The sequence below is a fragment of the Salminus brasiliensis genome, chromosome 16 (assembly GCF_030463535.1).
Source record: "Salminus brasiliensis chromosome 16, fSalBra1.hap2, whole genome shotgun sequence".
Taxonomy (NCBI): domain Eukaryota; kingdom Metazoa; phylum Chordata; class Actinopteri; order Characiformes; family Bryconidae; genus Salminus; species Salminus brasiliensis.
This window is the reverse complement of record NC_132893.1, coordinates 27,560,930-27,585,950: the sequence shown is the minus strand read 5'-3', so window position 1 is coordinate 27,585,950 and position 25,021 is coordinate 27,560,930. Positions and strand designations below refer to the sequence as shown.

The 25,021-nt window shown below is 42.4% G+C and overlaps 1 protein-coding gene across 2 annotated transcripts in view; it reads left to right on the top strand.

Annotated features, from left to right (window-relative positions):
* The window catches only part of ror2 (receptor tyrosine kinase-like orphan receptor 2), a 94,638-nt gene extending 71,567 nt beyond the window's left edge, over positions 1–23,071 (top strand). Inside the window, exons 4-9 of one of the 2 annotated variants that reach the window (XM_072659264.1) lie at positions 1,602–1,632; positions 16,993–17,114; positions 18,649–18,963; positions 19,701–19,946; positions 20,084–20,289; positions 20,441–23,071. In XM_072659264.1, the coding sequence (XP_072515365.1) occupies positions 1,602–1,632; positions 16,993–17,114; positions 18,649–18,963; positions 19,701–19,946; positions 20,084–20,289; positions 20,441–21,868 (2,348 nt within the window). In that variant the 3' untranslated portion in view covers positions 21,869–23,071. Of the gene's footprint in view, positions 1–1,601; positions 1,633–16,992; positions 17,115–18,648; positions 18,964–19,688; positions 19,947–20,083; positions 20,290–20,440 lie in introns of both variants that reach the window. The other variant, XM_072659263.1, reaches the window with a different exon arrangement.
* The last annotated feature ends 1,950 nt before the right edge of the window (positions 23,072–25,021 follow it).

Here is a 25,021-nt window from a genome sequence, read left to right as displayed (position 1 = left end):
AAGAGGTGCTACAATGCAGAGAGCGCCTCGTTGGATGTGTGGAAAATGGGTCGCAAAGCAGATGATTGGCAAAAAGGAGTGATTGCATTTGGGCGTGCTAAAGACCATAGTGTGGAGGAAGTAGCTGAATCTGCAGGTGTATGGAAGCGTACTGTCAGACTGGTCTACCAGGACATTCTCTGCAGAATTATGACCAAAAGACAACACTGACGCATAGGAACCGCCAGTGGCTTTCAGCGGCTTGTAGATAAAGTTTATATGAAAGTTCTCTGCTGAGTGTGCTTTTAGAAAACGCTTATAAAGGACCTGCGCTGACTTCTAGAAGCGAAGCGATGGTCAATAACTTCAAGCCTCTTCAAGTTACTACCAGCTTAAGGTTTTTGTCCAAGGAGCTTATAACTGCATAGAAATCAGTGTTCTAAAGTAAATTCAATGTAAAGCAGTATTGTCAGGTTCATACATATAGGTGCCCTGCTCTTTGATATGAGGGTGGGTGCTTTTTTATTTATACTTATTGTTTTGGTCAAGCTTTTGCTCTGTTTCTGCTGCTTAATTTAGATGTATTTCCATTCCTCCGTGAAGTCAATGGTCAGACTGAACTGATTCAAAACCGAACAGTTTAGAGAGAAAAATGGCAATGAATGATGACGCTGTCAAACAGCTCCGGCCTTCAGGATTCCTGTGGTTGGGATGCCAATACAGAGCTCTCTCTCACTTTTCTGCCCAGGTATAAAATGTTCTTTTAGTCCATCGCACTTCGGGTCACAATAACCATATTCTCCTCAGCACTGTTAAACGTCACCATCGCAGGTCCAGTGTTTTCTTTCCTGTCTGGTTGTTTTAGGTTATTATATGGGGAGCCGATTGGTGAACTAAACTAGGCTGAACTAAAGCAGCACTGTGTTCATGAGCACCAGATCTCCGTCGGGCATCACAGTGGATTTATAGCAGGGCACCGGTATAAATCTCAGACTCCACTTCCCACCGTTTTGGCTAAAGCAGGCTTTTAACAGGGGTAGGGGGGGAACGATCTCTATTGTGTGCATATGGTTAAATCTCTTTACTAGAAGCAGATTCTCATATATTACACAGAGTTCCTGACAGCTTTAGGAGCACGTTTGAGAGAAAGTACACGTCCTACCTCCCTGCAAAGTCATCTTGGCGTAATAACGTTGTTCTTTTCCCCGCACTGAAGCGGCAGATTGGGCTCAGTGAAAACATTAGGTGGATCTCAAAGGAGAGATCATGCTAAAGGGCTGAGGAGGATGAAAGAGTTGGTCCTGACGAGAGCAGTTCATCTTCTAGTCTCGGATCAAATGCTGCATGTCACGCGGGGCTGCATTACGGTTACGTTTATGATTAAAGCGCTGGTCATTTTCTTTCGGAGAGGGCAGTGGAAGGATGCCAAATAGCTGTCGGAACTCCAGCAGGCCGTGGAGGCTGTGGATGAACTTGCGTGCCACTGCAGTCTGTGTCTTGCTTCAGTAGTGATGGGAGCAGATGTTGATGTTCGAGCTCAGATCTAGTTCTTCTGCCGAATAACTTACCATGCAGGTGAGCGCATGTGTGAACCTTTCTTCTCTTTCCCTTTGTTTTTACAGGCCAGTCTCCAACTCCTGGTCCAGGTGATGCGTAAGTATTTCTTTTTATTAATATATTTTTATGTGTTTCACTGATTATAAGATGTTCTCTTCAGGATCATCCATTTTGCTCTACCAGATAGCAGAGCTCATGTACTGGAGTTTCTAGTGTTTAGTTTGTATGTTCCCCAGCGTTCCCTCTGTATTTATGGCAGTGGTGTAAAAGTGATTTATACTCCACATGAATTCTTATTTAATGCTGCTTTGAGTGAATTTACTTTTTTATAATTTTCTTCTTTAATCAGATGATATTAGGGGCAGTGGTGGCTCAGCGGTTAGAGCTCCGGGCTATTGATTACAGAGTTGTGGGTTCGATACCCAGGCTCGTCAAGCTGCCACTGTTGGACCCTTGAGCAAGGCCCTTAACCCTCTCTGTGTGTGCTCACCGCTCTGTGTGTGTGCTCACTGCCCCTAGTTCATGTGTGTGTGCGCAGAGGACACATTTCGCTGTACATAGTACAGTGACAAATATGTGCATTACCTTTAGTGTCCATTTATACCACACCTGTATGATATTAACATAATTTTGTAACATTATTAGTATTCATTTTAATTAATTAACTAATTACATTATTAGTAATTAGTAATCATAGATCATGTACTTAATTAATATTGTACCTTCTGTGTCTGTTGTTTTTTGTTTGTTTGTTTTCTTTCTTTTTCTATCACTGGAGCTGGAATTTCTATAATCCAATGAACATTTTATCCAAAGGAAATGTCCACCGCTATTAAAATGTTGAGCTTTTTTGCTTTAACACTTACCTCTGACCTGAACAGTCCTGTGCTGAATTAGTCATAAACAATGCTTTCCCTTTAATAGAGAGATAAAGAGAATTCCCCCTCAGGGGAGGCAGATGCTGGTGTTGGGGAGCTGATTCACTCCTCTTCCAGTCAGGGATGACCAGGCATCTCCAGATGCATCCATCTAATCTCAAACAGCTAATCTCTGCTAATGCAGGCTGAGGCTCTTTAATAAGGGGGGCGTCCGTGGCTTCTTTCTCTCTTTTGTCTTTCATGAGCAACATGTTCAGTGTGGCCTAGACGGGTAAAAAGCAAAGGGGTGGCTCCCCCTTCCAGAGTGCTTTGAGGGGGAGAATGTTGAGCAACGCTGAGTCAAGAGCCGGATGCTTATTCAGAATTTCACAATGAAGAACAGCTCATTACATCATGGATCTTTTTTTTTTTTTTTTTTCCCTGCTTTTTCATGAGGCAAAGCTTTATAGGCATTAGTTGTTTTCTGATGCTCCTCAAGCATTCCACAGTTCCTCAGATCCTCACCTCTTTTCTCTTTCCTCCTCATTTAATAGATTTTTTCTTTTCTTATCTCTCGCCCTCCTCTGTCTTCTTCGCCGTAGCGCTGCAACTTGTTTGATTTGGCTATAAAAGCCATGGAGAGTGAGACGAAGGCGTGTTAGTGGAGCCTCTGTAGATGCTGTGTGTGTGTGTGGCATGGACTGGAGCTGGACCCAGGTCTTCATATGCAACAAAGAGCCTTTCTCGACCCGAGCAAGCTTTGCCTTAATTTCCCTGAGAACCAGAGCGCTGGCAGTCACCCTCGGTTGGGGAAAGAAAGCATGAGGCGAGGTCCTAATTGTTCCTTTCCCAACTTTAAATAAATACTGCGACGTCTGAAAGGACATTCAGTGAGGGCTATATACACTCTTAAATACAGAGCTGCCTGAAAGGGTTTGCTGGAGGTTTGGGCATTGAAGAGCCACACTGAAGCACCATAGAAGAAGCACTTTTGTAAATGGGATGTGTGAGTGTGAAGAACATTTTTATTGTAAGTTCTTTTTAAAGCTTCATTGACCAACAGTTTGAGTCAAGAACCACTTAAGAACCTCAGTTTTGAGGAGCATCCCCATTTACATCTAGATGTGCTTCTGGAGGACATGGCATAACCAATAGGATTTCACATTCCCCTAGCTCGATCCACTACCTCCTGGTTCTGGTGGTCGTATTGTGGAATCAGGCTCTACGTTTGCTTTTGGAATGAGAGGACTTGTGTTGTCCGGGCCAGGATACTGGATTAGACAAGCAAATTATAGGGCCTAACTGGCCCAGCCCAGTGACTGACCTGCAGTGGAGGTGATATTTGGGTTGGGTTTGGGTTAGCGTTAGCACAAACACAATTCCCTACTGGACGGGCCTCAACTTTAATGGTAATCAGGCAATCGGGCCCAAACTAAAATGATTATTGATGAGTAATGTTTAAAAGACCACCTAATCACTGGGTAGCCGGTTTCATAAACAGTAGATCTGCAGAAGGAAGACTGTATAATAAACTTTATTGACAACCATATTTACTTATATCTGATGGATCCAAAACAAGCTAAACATTTCACTTTCATATTCCTCCAGTTTCATTGGTATAGTTTCTGTCTTTATTGCCGTTTAGAAGAGATGTAGGTCCATGTATATACTTCCACCTAGCAGGACAATGCTGAGGGACCACAATAGTCCAACTGGGGTTGCCCCCCCCCCCCCCCCCCCCCCCCCCCCTTGGATCTTGGACACTGTTCCAACTTACCAAATTAATATTGAGGTTCAAGTCATGTGTTGTGGGTAATATGGAGCTGTTGTAGAAAATAGGGACCTGTATGTGGGCCTGCAGTTTAGTGACCACATAATTTGCACATTTCGTAGTTATTCTACATTTACATTTATGGCATTTAGCAGACGCTCTTATCCAGAGCAACTTACAAAAGTGCTTTGCTATTTACCCAAGAAAAACCTCAGCTAGTTAGAATAGACTAATAGTTCAAAGATACCTCTAAGCTTTAGACATTACTAAGCACAAGTCAATAAGGTGACCATAGTACTCTGCTATTCGTCCAAGTACTCTCTGAAGAGGTGGGTCTTCAGTCTGCGTTTGAAGACAGTGAGCGACTCGGCCGTTCGGACACTCAGGGGAAGCTCGTTCCACCACTTTGGTGCCAGGACAGAAAAAAGCCTGGACGCTTTCTTCCGCGGATGATTTATTGAAATTCTCAGTACTCAAATTATTTATTGAAAGTACTTTTCATAAATATAATAATACTTTTCGTATTATCATAGTTTGGTATCGGATTTTCTTGTATCGCCAGAATGGCAACTTGACAGGAAGATGAAAAAACTTAGTAAAGGTAATTGTGCAGCATTTCTATTGAAATTTAGAAAATTAATTAATTTTTTTACAAAATTAAAAGATTCAGTTTACATCAAAAAGTGACAAACCTGCAAGATTAGGAGAATATTTTTCCTAAACTGAACAATACGATTAATTCCAATTACAAACGATTACCAGTAACATTTGTAAAGGGTTCCAAGGGATTCATCTAAAGATGCATTATTCACTACAAATGGTATGCAGTTGAACTGTGGGCCAAAATGCAGACTTTAAGGGGTTAATAGACAAAATCTGAACAGTGCCACAAAACTGAGGCTCTGTACCTCACTCTGAGGCTGTACCTACATGCATTTTTGTAGCTTGCGTAATCTCGTACAGCGTCACTGCATAAGCAGGTCTGTTACACATTACCTAACGATTTTTGTCTTTGCTCTGCTGCTTAAAGGGTTTTGGTCCTAGTGCTGTTTTATAGATTTCCTCCCCCCAAACACACACACACACCCTTACATTCCCTCTTAAACATACAAACACACACAACACAACTGATAAGGTGAGTGAAGTACTGGCCTGCGCACGCGTGTGTGTGTACTGCCAAGTGCTGTTTCCATGATGTTGGACCCCCAGGCAGCTCCAGTCCTTAGTCTTGGGTCACTCTGACTGATTAGAACCGTTTAGAACAGGGCTGTAAATTCCCCTCCGCAGGAATGCTTTTGTCTGTCTGGCTATCTCACTGTATATTGCCTTTCCTCCCTGAATCACTGCTGCCCTGCAGAGAGCCTGCTGCTTATAGCCCTCTGTGTAAGTGTGTGCTTTTCAGACATTTCTTGGATAAGAACGTCCTGACAAACAGAGGAAATTGGGACGGACAGGCCTAGACTACAATATCAAGACCAACTGACTTTGGTCCTGACTTTGTAAAGTGAAATTTTTTTTTATTTTTGAGAGATAAAAAGAGGGTTAAAGAACGGTTAGGGTTATATTTACACTTATACTTGTAACAGTGCTTTCTTAAGACTTCTAGAGCTTTCTTAAGGTCTCTGACATGAGAGGTGTAAGGTTTTTCATTAGAAAGACAAAGAACCACTTAACCAGTCCAACCATTTCAGCACTGGAGCTTTTAAGAGTCTTAAAAGAGGTTCTGCAGTGTATATCATTTGTCATGGTCACTCAAAAACCATGCATCTCCATATTTAACATCATTTGTATCTGACAGTTCTGTAAATTTAATGATAAACAGACCATTAGAAATGTTCTAAAATAATTCAGAATAAAATATTTTTACATTAATCTCCATTGAAAGTTAAAAAGGTTTTTTTTTTTTTTTTGTTCTCCACTAAAGTTGTGATTTTTGGAGTTACAGTGACAACATATACCCAAAGTCTTTAGTAAAGAATCCCTGAAGATTTTTTATTAATACATATAGGTAGTAACTTGTAGTAGTAGTAACTTTGCTGTCTGAGCAAAACCTTCTATCTCCCTGTTTTTTGGCTTTTTGATTTTGATTTTGATGAACTCCAGCCACCTTTTATACTGTGTGAATATCCCTTCACATAGGAATCTATAGCTTGGAATAATTTTTTATTATAAAATTATAATGAGTAAATAATTATTAAAATGTCAGCCCGTATTTCCTTCTCCTGGGAAAGTTACAGTTTTGTAGATCCAGTGTTTTGGTCCTGGAGCCACCGATCAGCCATGACATTAGTAATGGGTGGAAAATACTGATTCACGTCATGCACAGTGGCGTCTGTCAGAGAGTGGATATATTAGGCAGCAAGTGAACAGTCAGTTCTTGAAGGTGGTGATGTGAAAAGCTGAAAGAATAGACAAGCACAAGGATGTGAGCAAAGGGCCAAATGGTGATTACAACACAGCTGGGTCTGAACACCTCCAAAACATTGGGACAGGCAGGTCTTGTGGGGTGTTGCCAAATTGCAGTTGTCAGTACCTATTAAAAGTGGTCCTAGAAAGTACAACCGGTGTACAACTGGTGACAGGGTCATGGGCACCTAAGGCTCCATGGAGGCCCCATCTCACTACTTAAGGACTTGGGAATCTGCTGCTAACGGTTTGGTGCCAGATACCACAGGACACCTTTATGGAGCTTTGTGGAGTCCATGCCTCAGATGGTCAGATCTGTTGACCATGTGAAGGCACAAAGACGACCCACTCAGTGTTGTGCAGATGGTGCTGGTGTGTGTGTGTGTGTGTGTGTGTGTGTGTGTGTGTGTGTGTGTGTGTGTGTGTGTGTATATATATATATATATATATATATATATATATATATATATATATATATATGATGTATTAGGATTATTGCATGTAGATACAAGATATGCTAAAAGCTGTTAATGTGCAGTGCTGTATGATCAGTCTGTGTGAAAGACTTTATTCCAGGTTTGGAGCATTTCTATTGGTCCATTTCTGTTGTGACACAATGTAAAGAAAAATTGCAAGTTCCACATTATGGCAAAAAAGTGAAAACTGGAAAAAGTTATACAAGCTTTTTAGACCGCAGGGATATCTGCATTGATGTCCTGACATTGTAAAAAGTAAAAAACTGAATGCCTGTGTGTTTGTGCAGATTATAGGGGTGTGTCACTCATAAAACGAGCCCTGAAACCTCCACTCTGCGCAGTATAAAGCTCAGTGAGGATGTCATTGGCTCCTTCTGCTTTGGCTCCAGTTTTATTTGGAAATCCCAAGACTCTCTCCAGCTCATGTGGCAGGGGAAAGTGTTCCTCTTTTCATTCCTGTACTGGTCAGGATTGTCATTGCGGGGGTAATTATCGCCCTCTTGTGGTGATATATGATGTCAGACAGAGTCCCACAATTAAAGCCTTCCTCTTGCAAATCAACGAGTGGTCAGTGTGGATCGGAATGACCAGCTGAAATGGAGAAACGGGCACTACAGCACTGTCCTGTCCTGAGGCGTCCGTTAAACCAAAGCTTTTTAGTGCATCTTGTTGGGCCTTGTGATCTTTATAGAGATTCCCAGCAATTAGCCTGCTAGTTTGTGGAGCATTTAATGGCTGTGTCCCAATTAGCTGCTTCCTACGTCCCGAACAGAGTAAAAGTCTTCTAGGGAGTTTCTGGTGAAGTATTCTCGGCCTGTCTTGGGGACCATTTGCAGAACACAGTCGGGGCCTTTCATTTCTTGGCGCAGGTCTTGTTTGTTTGCTTGTGTCCTTCGCAGCAGGCCCTGTGCTCGTTGTCCGCATTGCTGAATTGAAATGCAGCGTGACTGAGGTGTCTGCTTTGTAGGACTGGTGCTGTGCGGCCAGATGAGAAAGTTTGAATATTTGAAGCCGTTTTATCTCATACGTTTAAACACTTAACTTAATAAACTTAACACAGGCCTCTCCTCAAGAAACCCCCATATTTACAGTCGCCATCCAGTACCTGGTTTATCTAATCAGTCCTTCAGTAAATGAAATTAGATGAGCTACTGGTGGAACCGAACAAATTAGTGGCTGGAGCTGGAGCACTAAGAAACCCAACCTGTCCATTAATTAGATTAGATTTACACACGCACCAACTTATTTGCAGCTTATTATACAGTACATGTATTTTAGCCATAGATTAACATACAAACATGCATAACCTATGACACTGATGTGCTATAATTGATATTTACTTTGACGTTCACTGCATACTGCATGTACACATGTCCAAATATTTGTGGACATCCCCTCTGATGAGGGGTATAAAGATCCCAGCATTGAGATATTGAGCTGTGGGGCAGTGGGACTGTGTTCTCTGGAATGATGATGGTGGTGCTCCATCCTGTACTATTAAGATGAGCTGGGCAGTTGGGAATGAGGTGGGGTGGTGATCATCCAACACTCTGACCTTACTAATGCTCCAAAATCTAGTAGAACACTGCCTTCCCAGGACAGTAGAGATGGTTACTCCAACTAAATCAGGATAAACTCTTTGCCTTGAACCTTGAATTCAAAAATATAATGAATGAGCAGGTGTCCCAATACTTTTGTCCATTGGTGAAAATGTATGTATGTCCCAATATGATACACTTATGCATTTAAATCATAGTAAGCAGTTAATTTGAATTCAGTTTTTTGCTCATAACATAATAATGCCTTTATTTCTACCTTGTTTTCCATGTAATTACTGTAAAATAAAGCACAGTGTGGACATCTTTTGAAGTTTAAGGGGTAAATGTTTATTCATATTTATTCTTATGTTCCATTCCTGTGTAGAAAACTCCCCTACTGCCCAGATAGCTGGGTCTAAACAGGTTTCAGTAGGTTTAAATCACATTAAACAGACCTTTCTGTTTTTTGGAGCAGTACCGTCTAGCTTTTTGCTCATGTACCGGTCAAGCATTCCGGCAGCAAGCCTTCTGGCCTCTGTCAGAGCCTGACTGGGCACTGTGTAAGATCACGGCTGCTCGTCCACTGGGAGCTCTATTCACCTCCCTTTCGATTGAGTACACAGATGTTGGGCTTCAGCTGGGTTTTCTCCCAATTCCGCCCACCGCCATTCCTGTTTCTGATCCTTAATTCTATTACTTTGGCCATCTGCGAGCGAGGAATGCTCCGACACAACACACAAGGAGCTTCAAACAGGAGTCTGCTTTTGGTGGCCGTAAGGTTTTTGAATGAAGACATTGTGCCTGCTTTGCTGGAGTAGACTGGAGCTGATAGGCACTGGTTTGAGCTCTGGGCTTCACAATATACTGTTCATGACATCTGACCTAAACCTACATAAACATTTATGAAGGATTATTCCAACAAGCGTCAGCTGTCATTACGCCTTCTGAGGTGAAGAAATTACCCCAATCATTGACACAGGGCATTTCGCAGTAAGAATTTAGAAGTGTTTAGGTTAATGTAGGTGTTATGTAGCCTTATGAAGGCTGGCTTTTAGGGAAATGGGGCCCACCTTATAATAAATGTCTCAAACAGTGTAGCTTCATAATAATAACTTTAATGTAATGATGGATCTACTGGTGATTCATTTGCTGTACATATGCATTACAGTAGTGTGGCTTCAGCTATGGTAATATGGTACAAATATGGTATTTTCAATTTCATATATTTAAGTGTATGAGTATCTTAAGTATCTTACATATTACATATATGTAATGTATGTGCTTGTATGATTACTACATATGTTTGTGAATATACAGTATACTGTTGCAGGTGCATTACAGTAGTACGGCTTGTGTTGATGCACATATCAACTCACCAGTGTCTCGGTAGTGGTAACAGGAAAAGCAGTTGTTCATATAAATGCAGTTACCCTTATAAGAGGTTATACACGTGTCAAGTGTCGCTGTATAGGTAGCCCTCAAATAAAGCATTACCTGAGTTTTAACATGTCTTGCCCTTGTGACACTTGAGCTGCTAGCAGTATCGGCCACAGCAAGGTGTTGATCATTGCTCGTCAATAAAGGCCCAAAATTACTGAAGGTTGTTCAGTCATAGCTCTGGATGCAGGGAGATGGGAGTGTGTGTATGTTTGTGTGTGTGAGCTCTTCTCTAGGCCACACAACGCGTCCTCTGTTTTATGCCTCCCCGTCAAGGACCGGGCCGTGAAGTCTGAGGGCCATTTTCTGCCCCTCGGGTTTCATCGAAGGCCGCAGCACAGTTGGAGTATCCATGCTAACTCCTCCTCCCTGTGTCCTCTGGCACACTCTTTAGAAATGACGGAAGGCTCCTGTGCAGAATGTGCAGTGCGGCTGCATTGGCAAGTGTGTTTTGGTTCTCGGCGTTAGCCTGCTGAGCCGTTCATTTGTTATGAAAAATGGCTCCGAGATGGCAGGGAAGGATGTCCTGCAAAAAATTAGCTACTTTTTTCTTTAGTGTAGTCACGAATCCACACTGCGACTCGGCTCTTTTGAAGTCTCCCCATCCGAGACCTCTTTGCATAAATACAGGTTCCAGACTGCTTCTATTACTTGCAGTTAGAAGAATAATCGGCAGCGATTCGATCCGAGACTGAAGGCGTAGCGGTCTCTGTAGATGGGCTCCGAATGCAAACTCTAGTTTAGATGACTGCACCACATGAAGGCATATTTTAATGGGGAAAAAAGCTCTGAATATTGTGTCTGAGTAAACGGATACAGATGAGCAGATGTGGTTCTTCTGCTGACAGACACACAGAGACCTCCATTTGCACTCATAAGACGTGTGAAGATTGTTAAACCTCATTTCATTTCTATACTGGTATATAGATTTCAGATGTGACCTTTATTACAGTATATGGAGTTTCTTTATATACAACATGTATTTCTCACATACTAAAATGGGTGGGGTGGTGTTCATCCAACAGTCTGACCTAGCTAACATTCTTGTTGCTAAATGCAATTAAATCATCATAGCAATGCTCCTAAATCTAGTAGAAAGTCTTCTCTGGACAGTAGAGACAGTTACTCCAACAAAAAGCAGGATAAACTCTTAATACCCTTGGTTTTAGAAGAAACAATGAATGAACAGGTGTCCAAATACTTTTGTCCATACACACTACGATATATTATGCATATTAGTCCAATATATAATTTGGATAAATGTATGTATACAAAATATATGTACATGAAAAAATATGCACAGCCCATTGGGAATAATGATCTAGGGCAATATATAGTTTTCATATAACAGAAGTTCCTTGTATCCATAATACATTTCTCACATATTGAAAAACTTGACATTTTCAATTCAATTACACACATATATTTAACAGTGTATGAGAGAAATATTGTACATATTACATATATGTACTATAAGTGTGTATATATACTATACATAGTGTTCACATATATTTCCTTATGTCTGTTTCTCACATTAAAATATGTACTATAATATGTGCTTGTATGTTTACCACATATGTATGTAAATATACATATACGTTTAGATATATAATAGTGTGCAGTGTACAGTATGTTACTATATAATGTGTATATAATACACATATAGTACATATATTTAGAAAAATGCGTCCAGTCCTGCCATATATCAGATTTCCATATGGGTTGTAAGATTAATCCTGCATTCTTCATGTTCCTCCCCATTAGGTGTATTGGTTGTGGTCAGTTCTCCAGGATGGTGTTGAGATGTGTTAATATTCTGTTCACTTTTCTCTTAAGTTTCAGAATTTCGTCCGTGTGGTAACTTTTATAAGTCCTCCTCCACTGCAATCCATCTTATATTTATGCAGGCATTTATCTCTCCCTGCCCTCCACCATAGTTTTGCCAAAAGAAGTAGGAAGTAAATCTAATTCTTGTTAAGCTCAAGTCTTCAAACATTTCTTTTCTGAAGAGAAAATTCCTCCCAGCCACTTTAAACTAAAGTAAAATTGTAACCATATGTGATATTGATGTCGACTGCACTGGGCGTCTTGGCCATTGACAGCTCTTTTGGCAATGCGCCACGGTGAGCCTTCAGCAAAATGAAATGTGAATAGGGTGAAATTCTTCTGGAAAGTAGACCCCCCCCCCCTACTCTCTATACACACACACACACATTGAAAGAGAAAAGATGTATAAGCTATCATAAGCAGCAGGAGTGGGTGCTGGGTGTTAGAAACAGAAATTGAACATTACAGCACTGGAAAAGAGGAGAAACGGTAGCGGCTCGTTTAACTGCTACATTAAAATGCGATCAAACACTGAATACAGTGATATTCAGTCAGAGTCTCTCACAGTGCACTGAAGTCTGAGAATCAGGCCTATTGTGTGTATTATATGTACACTTTTTGTTCTGAAATGTGTGGATGGTCAGTGAAGGAAGGGTTTGGTGAAAAAACTATTTTTCATTCAGCATTTAACAGTTTTACAGTTTCCAAACATGTACAAAACCCAAATTAGCCCAATTTTTTTTCTTTATTTATTTATTTATTTTTTTGTAGTACTGGAGCTACGAGGCTAATGCTTCTACCAAGCTCTAGAAGTCATTACTCTCTTTTCTCTGTTCTCTTAATCCAGGATCTCACACATCTCTCAACCTTCTCAAACTGCATCCAGGTCTTCATCAAGTGAATGTAACATATTGGAATATAAGAGGAATGGAAAAGCCTTCGTACATGCCACATTTAGGCATGTTACACTGAGAAAATGAACAGTAATGGTAAATTAATATGTGCAAAATTGTACATATCCATATATAGATTTTTTTTTTTTTTTTTTTTTTTCCATTTCTCCATATTTTGCCTAATCTGTCTGTTTGTGAAATGACATGTCATTTCCATTGCAACCACAGATGTTCTACCTACCTGTTGGCTTAACTACCTACCTCCCACCCATATTATGTAGTGTCTATATGCCTGTGTACATGAGTTGGTATTGTGCATGGTTTCGCTTTTAGTGGGTTGAGAGAACTGTTAGCATGTATATAAGACAAGATTTGAGTGACCGTTGACCTCTAGTGTTTGTTAGCAGTGCTAGCCTTGTAACTTCAGCAGAAAAATAGAGGTTTTAAACACCAAACATGTCTTGGCATAATGACTACATCTGGGATCAGTGGGAAATTGTGTAAATTCGATTTTTACGAGAATTATTTTGTTAAGAACAGCTGACAACGATATCAAGCTGGGCAATATGACAATATTTGACTGTATCATGATAAATTGTGTTATTGTGATGCACAATATGCTTTTCTAAGCATATCAAGGATGTCGTCGGTGCTTAAAGAACACTGAAGTGCGGTACCATTTTTGAATGACAAATTACTGTACTGAGTTTGGGAGAGTCTATGAATAATAGTTTTTTTTAGAATCTGTCACTACTGATGCATTTAGTCTGCTATCACATCTATCATGATAAATATCATGTATTGTAAAAATGTGTTAAAATATTGATATGATATGTTTACCATATCGCCCAGCCCTGCTGATGACTGTGATCTAGCCGCGCAACATGACCCTAATTATCGTGATCGTAATCTGTTCTGTCATTTCCCACTCCTGATGGTTAGAAGTGTATCATATCCTACATAAACATCATTCAGAGACTGAGTAGCAGAAGGCCTAGCTGGTGGAAGGCCTGGCTGGTGACCAGCGCTCGAGTTGCTCAGTTTGTTTAGGATCATGTCGCCTCTGTCTCTTTCCAAAAAAGGCCTCCAGGGCTGGATGTCTAAAATAAGGGGCCATGCAGTTTGCTATCTCCCTGTGGTTTCATTTTCCTGCCTGGCATAATGGGCTAGTCCTAATGGCGCTGGACAGACTGACTCCCATTCGGAACAAAGCAATGTGGACTTAGTCATATCTGCCACTTTCAGTTACAATATCTTAAAGTGTTATTTACTCTGAAGCCCCCCTCCTTGTATTAGTAGGCAAGCTTCTGGATTTGATTATAAGTGGAAAGCCTTCAGTTTGCGCTGATGGAGAAGGCTTACCAACCCCCGCTATCAGATTTCATGTACAGTTCTGTGAAGCACATGCACGTACACTCAAGGTTAGTGTGGACTAATGCTTACAGCATGACGGATGCGGCCCTGGAAAATGTCTGTATTCTCCCAAAACAAATTTCAATGGCGATTCCACCATTATGCTGCTAAGTAGGTTCTTGACAGACTCCCCTAGAGTGTTGTAAGAGACACTTTGTATATGTCTCTATGATTTATAACCAATTCCAGTTGCTCAGTCTCAAAATGTAGCCAGGAACCTCACATTTCTGCAGTGTCCGTCCGTACAGATCAGCATCTTCTCTTTTCATAATTACATAAACAGGACCACGGAGGACCCTCGGCATCAGGGTGATAGGGATTTTGGTCAGTGCAGCAGTAGAGTTTGATGAGAAAAGCAGCTAGCAAAAAGTAGCGCAATAAACAATCAACGTGAGTTCTGCTGGATTCTTATGACCAAAACCCACAGACCCACATACCTCAGGTCAGCGTGTCCTCATCGTCTCTCCATAGCTGGTCCAGTGTTAGAACTCGAAAATGTATGCTATGAAGATCTTGCCATTCACATGCCTGAATTGTCCAGGGTCAGGGTCATAGTAAAATTTAAATTAGATTTAAGCTCGGCTTTAGTTAAAGTGAAATTTGAGCTTGCTATTGGACTGATGATGATGATGATGATGATAAGGCTTTTATATTTTAGTTCAGTTTACAGATGTCTGATGTCTGATGTTTGCTGTCGTTGTTAAAAGCTGTTACATCCTCACCAAGGTAACAAAGCAGGTACTGCTATTAGAAACAATTGTTTGGAGGTTTGTTCAGCCTCTGGTTGGTGGTTTTGCCAGGCTGTGGTCAATTTGTGACTGTTTGTAGGCTCCAGTCAGGTTCATACAGAATTTTGCTAGGCTTGTTGAGACAGAACTTTTCCACCGATGGTCCGGTTGTTGGAGAATTCGTCCACCAATGGTTTGTTTAGATACAGTTTGTCCACTGATGGTCAGGTTTTGAGAGAATATGTTCACCAATGGTCAGGTTAAGAAAGAGACTTTGTCCACCGATGGTCAGGTTCTTAGAGAATATGTCTACCGATGGTCAGGTTCAGACACAGTTTGTCCACCTATGGTCAGTTCTGAGAGAATATGTCCACTGATGGTCATGTTCAGACAAAAAAGGTTGGGTCCACATTCTGATTTATAAGCTCTGAACTGGGTAAACATGAGCGATAGCTTATCAGGAGCAGCATGCTGGTAAACTTGCCTACCCGCTTCCTGTTGAATACCTTCTTCATCTTTCATCACTCTCCAACATTACCTCAGTGCTACCACACACTGCGAATGGAAAGCTATGAACGGTGCTAATGAGTTAAAATGCATACCAGGCATCTTATGTTCGAGCACCTCCTGAGAACCCCTCCTGACCACAAATTCTGAATCTTAGAAGAGTTTGGAAGACAGGTTTGATAGCGGACATGTAAGCTGTTCAAATGTAGGTAAACTGCTTATACTCCATATTCAGACCATTAGTATACCAGTGGAAGAAGAATTCGGTTCAGGGCCGGGTTAATATACGTGTTTTGGAGCACGTCTGTGCTGTTTTTGAGCATGTTGGTGTGTATAGTTTTTTTTTGTTGTGTGTTCTCTTGTGGATCTTGTTGTGCTTTCCACTGCAAGTTCTTCCTCTCCAGAGAGTTGTCTAATTAAAATACCAGCCTGGTGCCAATTTGATGGTGGTTTCTCATAAGAGAGGTGTTGCGTTACAAGAGCCGCTGTGGCTTCTCACTGGGGCAGATCAATGCGTGTTCTTGGCCTGCATTAGAGAAACATGGGACATTTCAAATGGCAGTTGTGAGGAATTCATTAAAATTAGACATATTTGCCTTGGCACCAGTTTTATACACAAGGTCTTCAGTACATTTTGAATGTGGCAGCTTGTAGACATTTTGGAATGTAAACTTAACTTAATGTAAACATTTATCTACAGATATCTTGGTAATGCTGAGCTACAGATGACTGGAAATAGATTGGGGAAAAATATTGGGCTGATATACGTCTTCCTCCAATTTCCAATCCAGCTTTTTCTTAGGATATGATCCCATCCCATAACAATTCTAGCCTGATTATGTTAGCAGTGTGTTTTTTCTTGTGGAGTAAATGACCTTTTAAGTAGTTTGAGCTTGATGGACTATGTATAGGTGCTCATCCTAAGTGAAGAGTTTCTAAAAGACGGCTCATTTTAAAGCTTAGTAGGTAAACAGTCACAGTCTACATTTATGGCATTTAGCAGATGTTCTTATCCAGAGTGACACAAGTTCAATCACAAACCTTTCATTAGTGCAAGATTAGTGCTAAATTATGTGAGATTGAGTCTAGATGCTTGTCTTCCATAAGTCTTGAAGAATGGTGGCTCATGCTGAGCCATATTTGAAGCTCAAAAGGCTATTGGTACGGATTGGGTTTTGACCATTGCCATTAGGTATTGAAGGAACTTTTTTTGCCAGTGCCAGGATTTTGGGTCTGATGGACAGCTACAGGAAGCCATTGTAGGGATTGGAGTATAGGAGTTACATTGCTGATCTTAGAAAATTGACACACAGTTCTGGATCAATTGCAAGAGCCTGGTGGTACACGTTGGAAGACCAGTCTGAAGGGAGTTAGGTCTTGAAAGTTAAGTCTTGAAATGATGAGGGACTGAACAAGCACCTGGGTGGCCTCTCTGGAGAGAAAGGCTTGAATTCTCCAGATGTTGTAGAGGAGATCAGTATCTGGGAAGAAAAAGTGTTGCCGTGTTCTCTCTACATGGGGTTACTGCTTGTGATCACATAACGAGCACCAGTTAAAGAAGGTAGTATAGGAATCCTGACCTTATGTTTTTGTGTTTTTTTAGGACCCATGAGAAGGGTTTCTGTCAGCCATACCGGGGCATCGCCTGTGCACGCTTTATCGGAAACAGGAGCATCTATGTGGAGTCTCTGCAGATGCAGGGAGAAAGTGAGAACCGAATCACAGGTAAGAGTCAGTTAGAGTCACAATAAGGCCAAATGTATTTTTGCAGGTCAGTAAGCCCAAATGTTTGTGGACACCCCTTCTAATTAATGCATTCCCCTTCTTTACATTGCACCCATTGCTGGAAAAGATGTGCAAATTTGCACACACACAGCTTGTCTGTAGAAAAGTACTGATATAGCATAGGACTCTCTGGAGCAGATAAATGTGAACCTTGGCACCATGCCTAATGCCAGCTGTTTGCTATAGAGGTATAAGTCCTACTAGCAGTGAGCTGTGAGCGGTGGAACTGTGTTCCCTGGAAGGTTGGCGCTCTATCTAATACTTTTGGGATGAGGTGGGGTGGTGATCATTCAACATCCTGACCTCACTGACGCTCTTGTCTCTGAATGCAATCAAATTTTCACAGCAATACAAAATCTAGTAGAAAGCCTTCCATGGACAGTGGAGACAGTTACTCCACCAAAAGCAGGATTTTTAAAAATTTTGTTATAAATACTCTTGATTTTGGAAGAAACAATGAAAGAGCAGGTGTCCCAATTCTTTTCTCCATGTGATTGATCATAAAATGACTCAATTGGCTCATCTCACATTACCCTGATTGCCAAGTTCCAAGCTGTTTGTCATTTAAAGCCTTTTAGTGTAGTGTACAGATCTGGGCTCAGTCCTATACAAATAATTGACTGTGTATTGTGATTGAAATTGCTGCCACTATTGCTGGAACTTCTGCTCAGTGTTTCCATGTACAGTATGTTTAACTGTAAGAAACACTCCCCGTGAAAGCATATGGTAAAAATTATTTGCAGAAATTTCAGATCTATGGTTTTCATTTAAAAATATGTAATGCATCAAATATGATTGGTGAAAATTGCCCCAGCAGACATCTGGAAGTATCATGCGCAGAGATTTTAGAGCATTTCTAAACGGTCATGTTAAAGAGATTAAAATGCATGCTTTTTTTCCCCCTCCTGAAATTGATGCCAGGTTTGGCCGCAGTCGCTTAAAGTAACTTAGTTTTAAGAGACCAGAAGGACGATGAAACAGAACTTTAGGACTTTAATCTTATCATCAAGTACAGAAATTAAATAAATTCTTTGCAATAACTCTGTCAGAGAAAATAGGGTCCTGCCATTCTTTAGCCTGGAATGACTCTGTTGATGTCATGTTTGGCTTCTCTTCTCTCAGGAAATTGAGTTCGTGTAATTGCATTACTTTTATTTACATGTAATCTCTCTCAAGTAAGGGTTCAGTGTTTTAGCCCAATGGAAAAATGCCCCTAACTGAAAAAGGCTCAGGTTACGCAACTATTTTCTTCTGTTGCCTTCTGCCTCATCCAGAGGAATTCAGGGTACAGAGATAGTGGATCATTCAGTATTAAACTTGGAAGCATTTAAGAGGGTATTAGTATTAGTCTTTCCATGTTCATGCCATTCACTTATTTAATCATTTAATATTCTAACCTCAGTCTGACTTCTGATCAGTTGATCTTGTCCTTTCATTGTACTTCACCTTTCCCATTACTTTCTCTTCCCTTTAGCTGCATTTACCATGATTGGAACTTCCACCCAGCTGTCTGACCAGTGCTCTCAGTTCGCCATCCCCTCCTTCTGCCACTACGTCTTCCCGCTGTGTGAGGAAGGCAACAGGGGCCCAAGACAGCGGCAGCTCTGCAGGGATGAGTGCGAAGCCCTGGAGAACGACCTGTGCCGCACAGAGTACACCATCGCCCGCTCCAACCCTCTGATCCTCATGCAGCTGGAGCTGCCCAACTGCCACTTGCTGCCCCACCCAGGCTCACCCGATGCTGCCAGCTGCATGCGCATTGGCGTGCCTGTCGACCGTCTGGAGACATGTAGGTAGACCTTCCACAGTCCCGTCTGGGAACTTGATGTTGACAATAAGTCTTTTGTAAACTAAGTAATTGGATGCCAGCACAATGATGCCAGCACAATGAAGCCCACCTTTCCAAAGGTCTTCAGAGACCCCCCAGCCAGTTTGCATTTTTGTTCTGTTTTACATTCCAGTACACCTAAGGCATGTGGAACTCCAATCACTCGGATCAGTTCTGGCCAGAGTAGAACAAATAAAAGACCTGGCCAGCAGCCCTCAACAAATAATGTCTGCAATAAAGTATATATACATAGCCTAGCCTATAGCATAGAGCATAGCCTTTTTGGGCCAGTTGTCCTACCTTCCTGGGTGTCATCTTGGTCTTCTAGATGTGTGCTAAAAGCAAGCATAGTCACTTGCTGTGGAGGAAACGCATGAATCAAGAGCGCCCTCTAGTGATGTATGCCAGGTCATGTCTCTTAGCACCAATAACATCATATAGTGTAATACAGGGGTGCCTAATCGTCCTAATCAGCTCCAACACATCTGGCGCTAATATTTAGAAGCCAGTGAGGACCTTCATTGTCTGCATCAGATGTATTAGATTAGGTTTGGAGCTTAACTCTTCAGGGTAGATTGGGCAACCATGGCCAAATACCCCATTGTCACCCATTTATCCCTGGTGTGTGCAGTAGTTTTGCAGCTGGCTGTCCATTTCTTTTCTCTAATTTTCAATCCTTGTGAAAGATTCTCCTACAGATCACAGCTGTTATAATGGCAGTGGTGCCAACTACAGAGGTACCGTCAGTGTAACCAAGTCTGGATACCAGTGCCAATCCTGGAGTGCCCAATATCCACACAACCACCACCTGACACCTGTGGAATATCCCGAGCTCAGAGGAGGGCACAACTTCTGCAGGAACCCAGGGGGGCAAATGGAAAGTCCTTGGTGCTTCACTCTTGATTCCCGTGTGAGGGTTGACCTCTGTGACATCCGTCCATGCAGTGAGTAGAACATTCTGCCAATTATGATCAATAATCCTATACTTGCCACCATGCATGTAGTACATGCAACACAGCTGTGAATGCACGAACTCATATGGTCTGTTTCTATGGGTTACATTGAATGTGTTGAATTCCAGAACCCCCAGAGAATGTGAAGAAGGAGATCCTCTACATCCTCATCCCCAGTATCGCCATCCCACTGGTTATTGCCTGCCTCTTCTTCCTGGTCTGCATGTGCCGTAACAAGCAGAAGGAGTCGGTTGACAGTCCTCCTCGTCGGCAGCTCACAGCCTCTCCTAGTCAGGATATGGAGATGCCACTCCTCAACCAGCACAAGCATCAGGTATTACTCACATCAGGGAAGATCTGCTGCTTATTATTTCTTGTGAGATTGAATTGGCAGTCATGATAATGAAACTGCGTAACTGCGAGACAGCTAGTGAATGATGTAACCACACCAGTGAAGTTTCTAATGCATAAACTCTTCCTCTTAGGCAAAGCTCAGAGAAGTCAACTTGTCAGCTGTACGGTTCATGGAGGAGCTTGGAGAGGATCGCTTTGGAAAGGTCTACAAAGGTCACCTCTATGGCACAGCCCCTGGAGAGCAGACCCAGGTGGTGGCCATCAAAACGGTGAAAGACAAGGATGAGGGAAGTCTGCGGGAAGAGTTTCGTCATGAGGCAATGCTCCGTTCCCGCCTCCAGCACCCCAACATTGTGTGCCTCCTTGGTGTCGTGACCAAAGAGCAGCCCATGAGCATGATCTTCAGTTATTCAGGCCATGGTGACCTGCACGAGTTCCTGGTCATGCGCTCTCCACACTCTGACGTGGGCAGCTCTGACGATGACAAAACGGTCAAGTCGGCTCTGGAACAGGCAGACTTCCTGCACATAGTCACCCAGGTGGCGGCCGGGATGGAGTACTTGTCCAGCCACCATGTTGTCCACAAAGATCTGGCTGCTCGGAACATCTTGGTCTGCGACAAGCTCAACGTGAAGATTCTTGACCTTGGGCTGTTTCGGGATGTTTACTCCGCTGACTACTACAAGCTGATGGGAAACAGTCCTTTCCCCATCCGGTGGATGTCCCCAGAAGCCATAATGTACGGCAAGTTCTCAACCGACTCTGATATCTGGTCCTACGGGGTGGTGCTGTGGGAGATCTTCAGCTATGGCCTGCAGCCCTACTGCGGCTACTCCAACCAGGATGTGATTGAGATGGTGCGCAACAGACAAGTGCTGTCCTGCCCCGATGACTGCCCTTCCTGGATCTACACGCTCATGCTGGAGTGCTGGAACGAGTTCCCAGCGCGGCGGCCACGCTTCAAGGACATCCATGCACGCTTACGCACTTGGGAAAGCTTGTCCAACTACAACAGCTCGGCGCAGACCTCCGGAGCCAGCAACACCACCCAGACGAGTTCTCTCAGCACAAGCCCTGTTAGTAACATCAGCGCTGCCCGCTATGTCACACCCAAGAAAGCCTCACCGTTCCCCCAGCCCCAGTTTATGCCCATGAAAGGCCAAATGAGGCCGATGGTCCCGCCTCAGCTGTACATCCCCGTCAATGGCTACCAGCCTGTGCCTGCCTACCCATACCTCCAGAACTTCTACCCTATGCAGATCCCCATGCAAATGCCCTCACAGCAGATGCACCCGCAGATGGTAGCTAAGGCCGGTTCGCATCACAGTGGCAGTGGCTCTACCAGCACAGGCTACGTCACTACGGCACCATCCAATGCCTCGGGCACGGATAGGGCGGGCCTCCTGAGTGATGATACTAAGGCAGCTGAGGAGAACATGGCTGATGGCGCCTCCCAGAATGGCCTGCACAGCGAGGATGCGTCTGTGCCCGAAACGGAGCTCCTAGGGGACAATGACGGCCCACAGATTAATGACAGTGAGATGCATTCAGAGGCGTAAGCAGCCGTTGAGGACCTAATGACAGCAGGAGCTGTTCTGTGAAGTGTGACTTTGTACCGTCTGCCAGTTGAGCATCAGTCTGAAAAACAGTGAAGGGAAACCGTTGATTGCGACGATTGAAACTGAGCGTTATTTATGTTTCTCAGCAGTCGCTAGAACATGACTTTCATTTTTTTTGGAGGCAGTATCTCTAGGACTGGTGATGGCTGTACCAGTGAGCTGCCTTCAGATGTCTGAAATGAAGAACAGCAGTCACTAGAACATGACTCTCTGTTTGGAGGCTGTACCTTGAGGACTGGTGACAGCGGTGTACCAGTGAGCTGCCTTCAGAGGTCTGAAATGAAGAACTTCTAACCTTTCTACAGTAGGTGGGCAGCTGGCATGATGTACGGACAGATTTTTATTTTCTTTTTCTCTTAATCAAACTTGTTGCAAAGCCATTCAGAAGAATTTGTGTTCTTACTGTTGCTGTGCAACATGAAGCGTTGTATCTTTTTATAAGGATTCCTGTACTTGCCACCTATTAATGTCTCCAAGTTTCTTTTTTTTTTTATTTCAAGACTGTCATAGGAAAGTTCAGGCAATCTGAGGTTTCTCATGTTCTCAGTGAAATGAGAGAGACTTGCCGTGTTTACTAACTACATTGATGCTCATTGATGGTCATTGTGTCCCGCTGAGTCGGAATGTGTTCACAGGGTTCAGCTAAAGGAGCGACGATTTTTAAGTGATGGACTCAAAACTATGCAAAAAAAACAAAATCAAACACTCTGTGACACAAACTGCATCAAATGTATTCGGGGCATGCAGAAACTGAGAGGTCAGCTGAGGATGTGCCTACAACATTTATTTTTCCTTTTCTTTTTTTCCTTTAAATGGATGATGTAAAGATTTGTAATTTATGTCAGTGCTTCTCATAAAGAAATGGATTCTTTTATTTTTCTTTCCTTCTTTTAAACAGTTTTGTTTAACCAGCGTTATTACTTTTTGTTTAAACCCAGATACTTGCTTTTTACCAAGCCATTATAACAGAACTTACTCGAATATTGTGTACATCCAGTGACCTTGAGTGTCAAATAAAGTGATACGTGACACACACCAATTTTTCCCTTTAACTGTCTATAAAATGTCTGCTTTTATCATTTGATCATAAATATCATGTTTAATTGTTTAGCATTTATATCATTTTTATTATATTGTTTTTTTCTGAGAGACAAATTTGATTTGACATGCAGGACCTCATCCTTGATGTCTATTAATAAAAAAAAATGAAAACCCACAGAGCTACAGACAGGACTGAAATTATGCAAGCTGACCAGTTGTTCGATTGCTGTCCAGATTAGTTATGGCTTTTAATTACTATTGTATGACCAGCGATATTATAAATAAGGAGACCGGCCACTGGCTGAAATATGAACGGGGAGTTCTCGTAGCACTCAACATGGCATCTGTTTACGGAGACAGTCCCGACTTTCATAAAAAAAATGCGCCAGTCAGCTTGCTGGTTACGCCACGAACTGAGGACCCCCAATGTGGAGATCTGCATGAGCCCAGTAGCCAGAGCAAACAGACCAGTGCATTATTGAGCCAAATCGCCACAAACTATTTATTTACTATTAACACAATCGTTTTAACCTCATCTCAGGGAATTGACCTCATGCTGTTAAATGTATACAGAGCCAGGCACACCTGGCCTTGTGCAGCATGTTTCCCAGTGTGTCTTCAAAGGCGCATTATAGTGTATAGTTCATTTGCTCTAGTCTTTGTAAACTTGGAGCGTTTCCCCCTTGGTTTGGTTTGTTTCCACACAAGGGAAAAACCCAACACACCAAATCGGGTAAATACAGGAAGAAGGCCCTGTGTTCTGGACTAGTGCAGATTTCTGTGCAGTTTAACATGGAGCAACGGCAGAGATGGCATTTATTCATAGTTGTAGTAGCCTAATTATGAGGGAAATAACCACCTGGTTACGTTTAGCTTAAACCTGTGGAGTACACCTGATCGTTGGGTCAGATCGTGGTCAGATCATGTTCTCACCACAAATGAACCGGACCAAGACCACCTCTTCGCCAAGGGTCTTAATGCGGTTGTTTTGTTCCGCTTCGGAGTGCGATTAGTGAACCAGAGGCCAGTGGTGCACTGCACTGGCCATGAAATCGAGGGTTCAGCACCATAAAGTCCAATAGTTTATATCCGAGATCCAACTGACCATTAAAGTATGTACGTGAAGTCTGGTTAAAGCTAAAATTTGACATGGATGAATAATTATTTTGTTAAAAATCTACTTGGATACAAAAAACTTTCATATGTTTAATATTTTAATTGGGAGAGGCATTTGGGTTTCAGCATGTAGGCCATTATTATTCTACATCTTAAATTCAGAAATTGCATAAAGTCAAAATTCAAGTTTGCATAAAGCAAAACATTTAATTATAACTCCAATATGCAAAAATATTAATGGGAAATTTTAATTACATTAATTTAGATGTTACATCAATACAATTACTATCAGTTTATTGTACATTTCATTTATTTTTCTAAGTGCACATAAACAGTCTCGCACAAAAAAGCACAAGTTTCATGTGTGCTTGGGGGGCAGCAGCCTGGCCAGCTCAAAGATCATCACGCTGGATGACCTGGTCTACCAGCCTGACCACATTGGACCATCAGTATGACCATCCTGAACAAACTGGTGAACTAGCTTTACTAAATTAATCCACCAGTATGAGGTTAGAGCGCCGGGATATCGATAACAGGGTTGTGGGTTCGATTCCCGGGCTCGGCAAGCTGCCACTGTTGGGCCCTTGAGCAAGGCCCTTTACCCTCTCTGCTCCCCGGGCCCTGGAGTTGGCTGCCCACCTCTCTGGGTGTGTGTGTGTACTCACTGCCCCTAACACGTGTGTGTGTGAGAGTGTGTGTTCACTACCAGATGGGTTAAATGCAGAGGACACATTTCACTGTACAGTGTACAGTGACAAATACGTGCACCTTTACCTTTACCTTTACCACCAGCTTGGGGCAGGTTGGTCATGCCAACAGACAAACTAGTCCATCCAACTCACTGAAAAAATTGGTCACCCTGCTTGCCTACCAGCCTAGGGTATGTTTTCACCTGGATGGCCAGTCTGGACCATCTGAAACCGGCCAGCTGCAGGA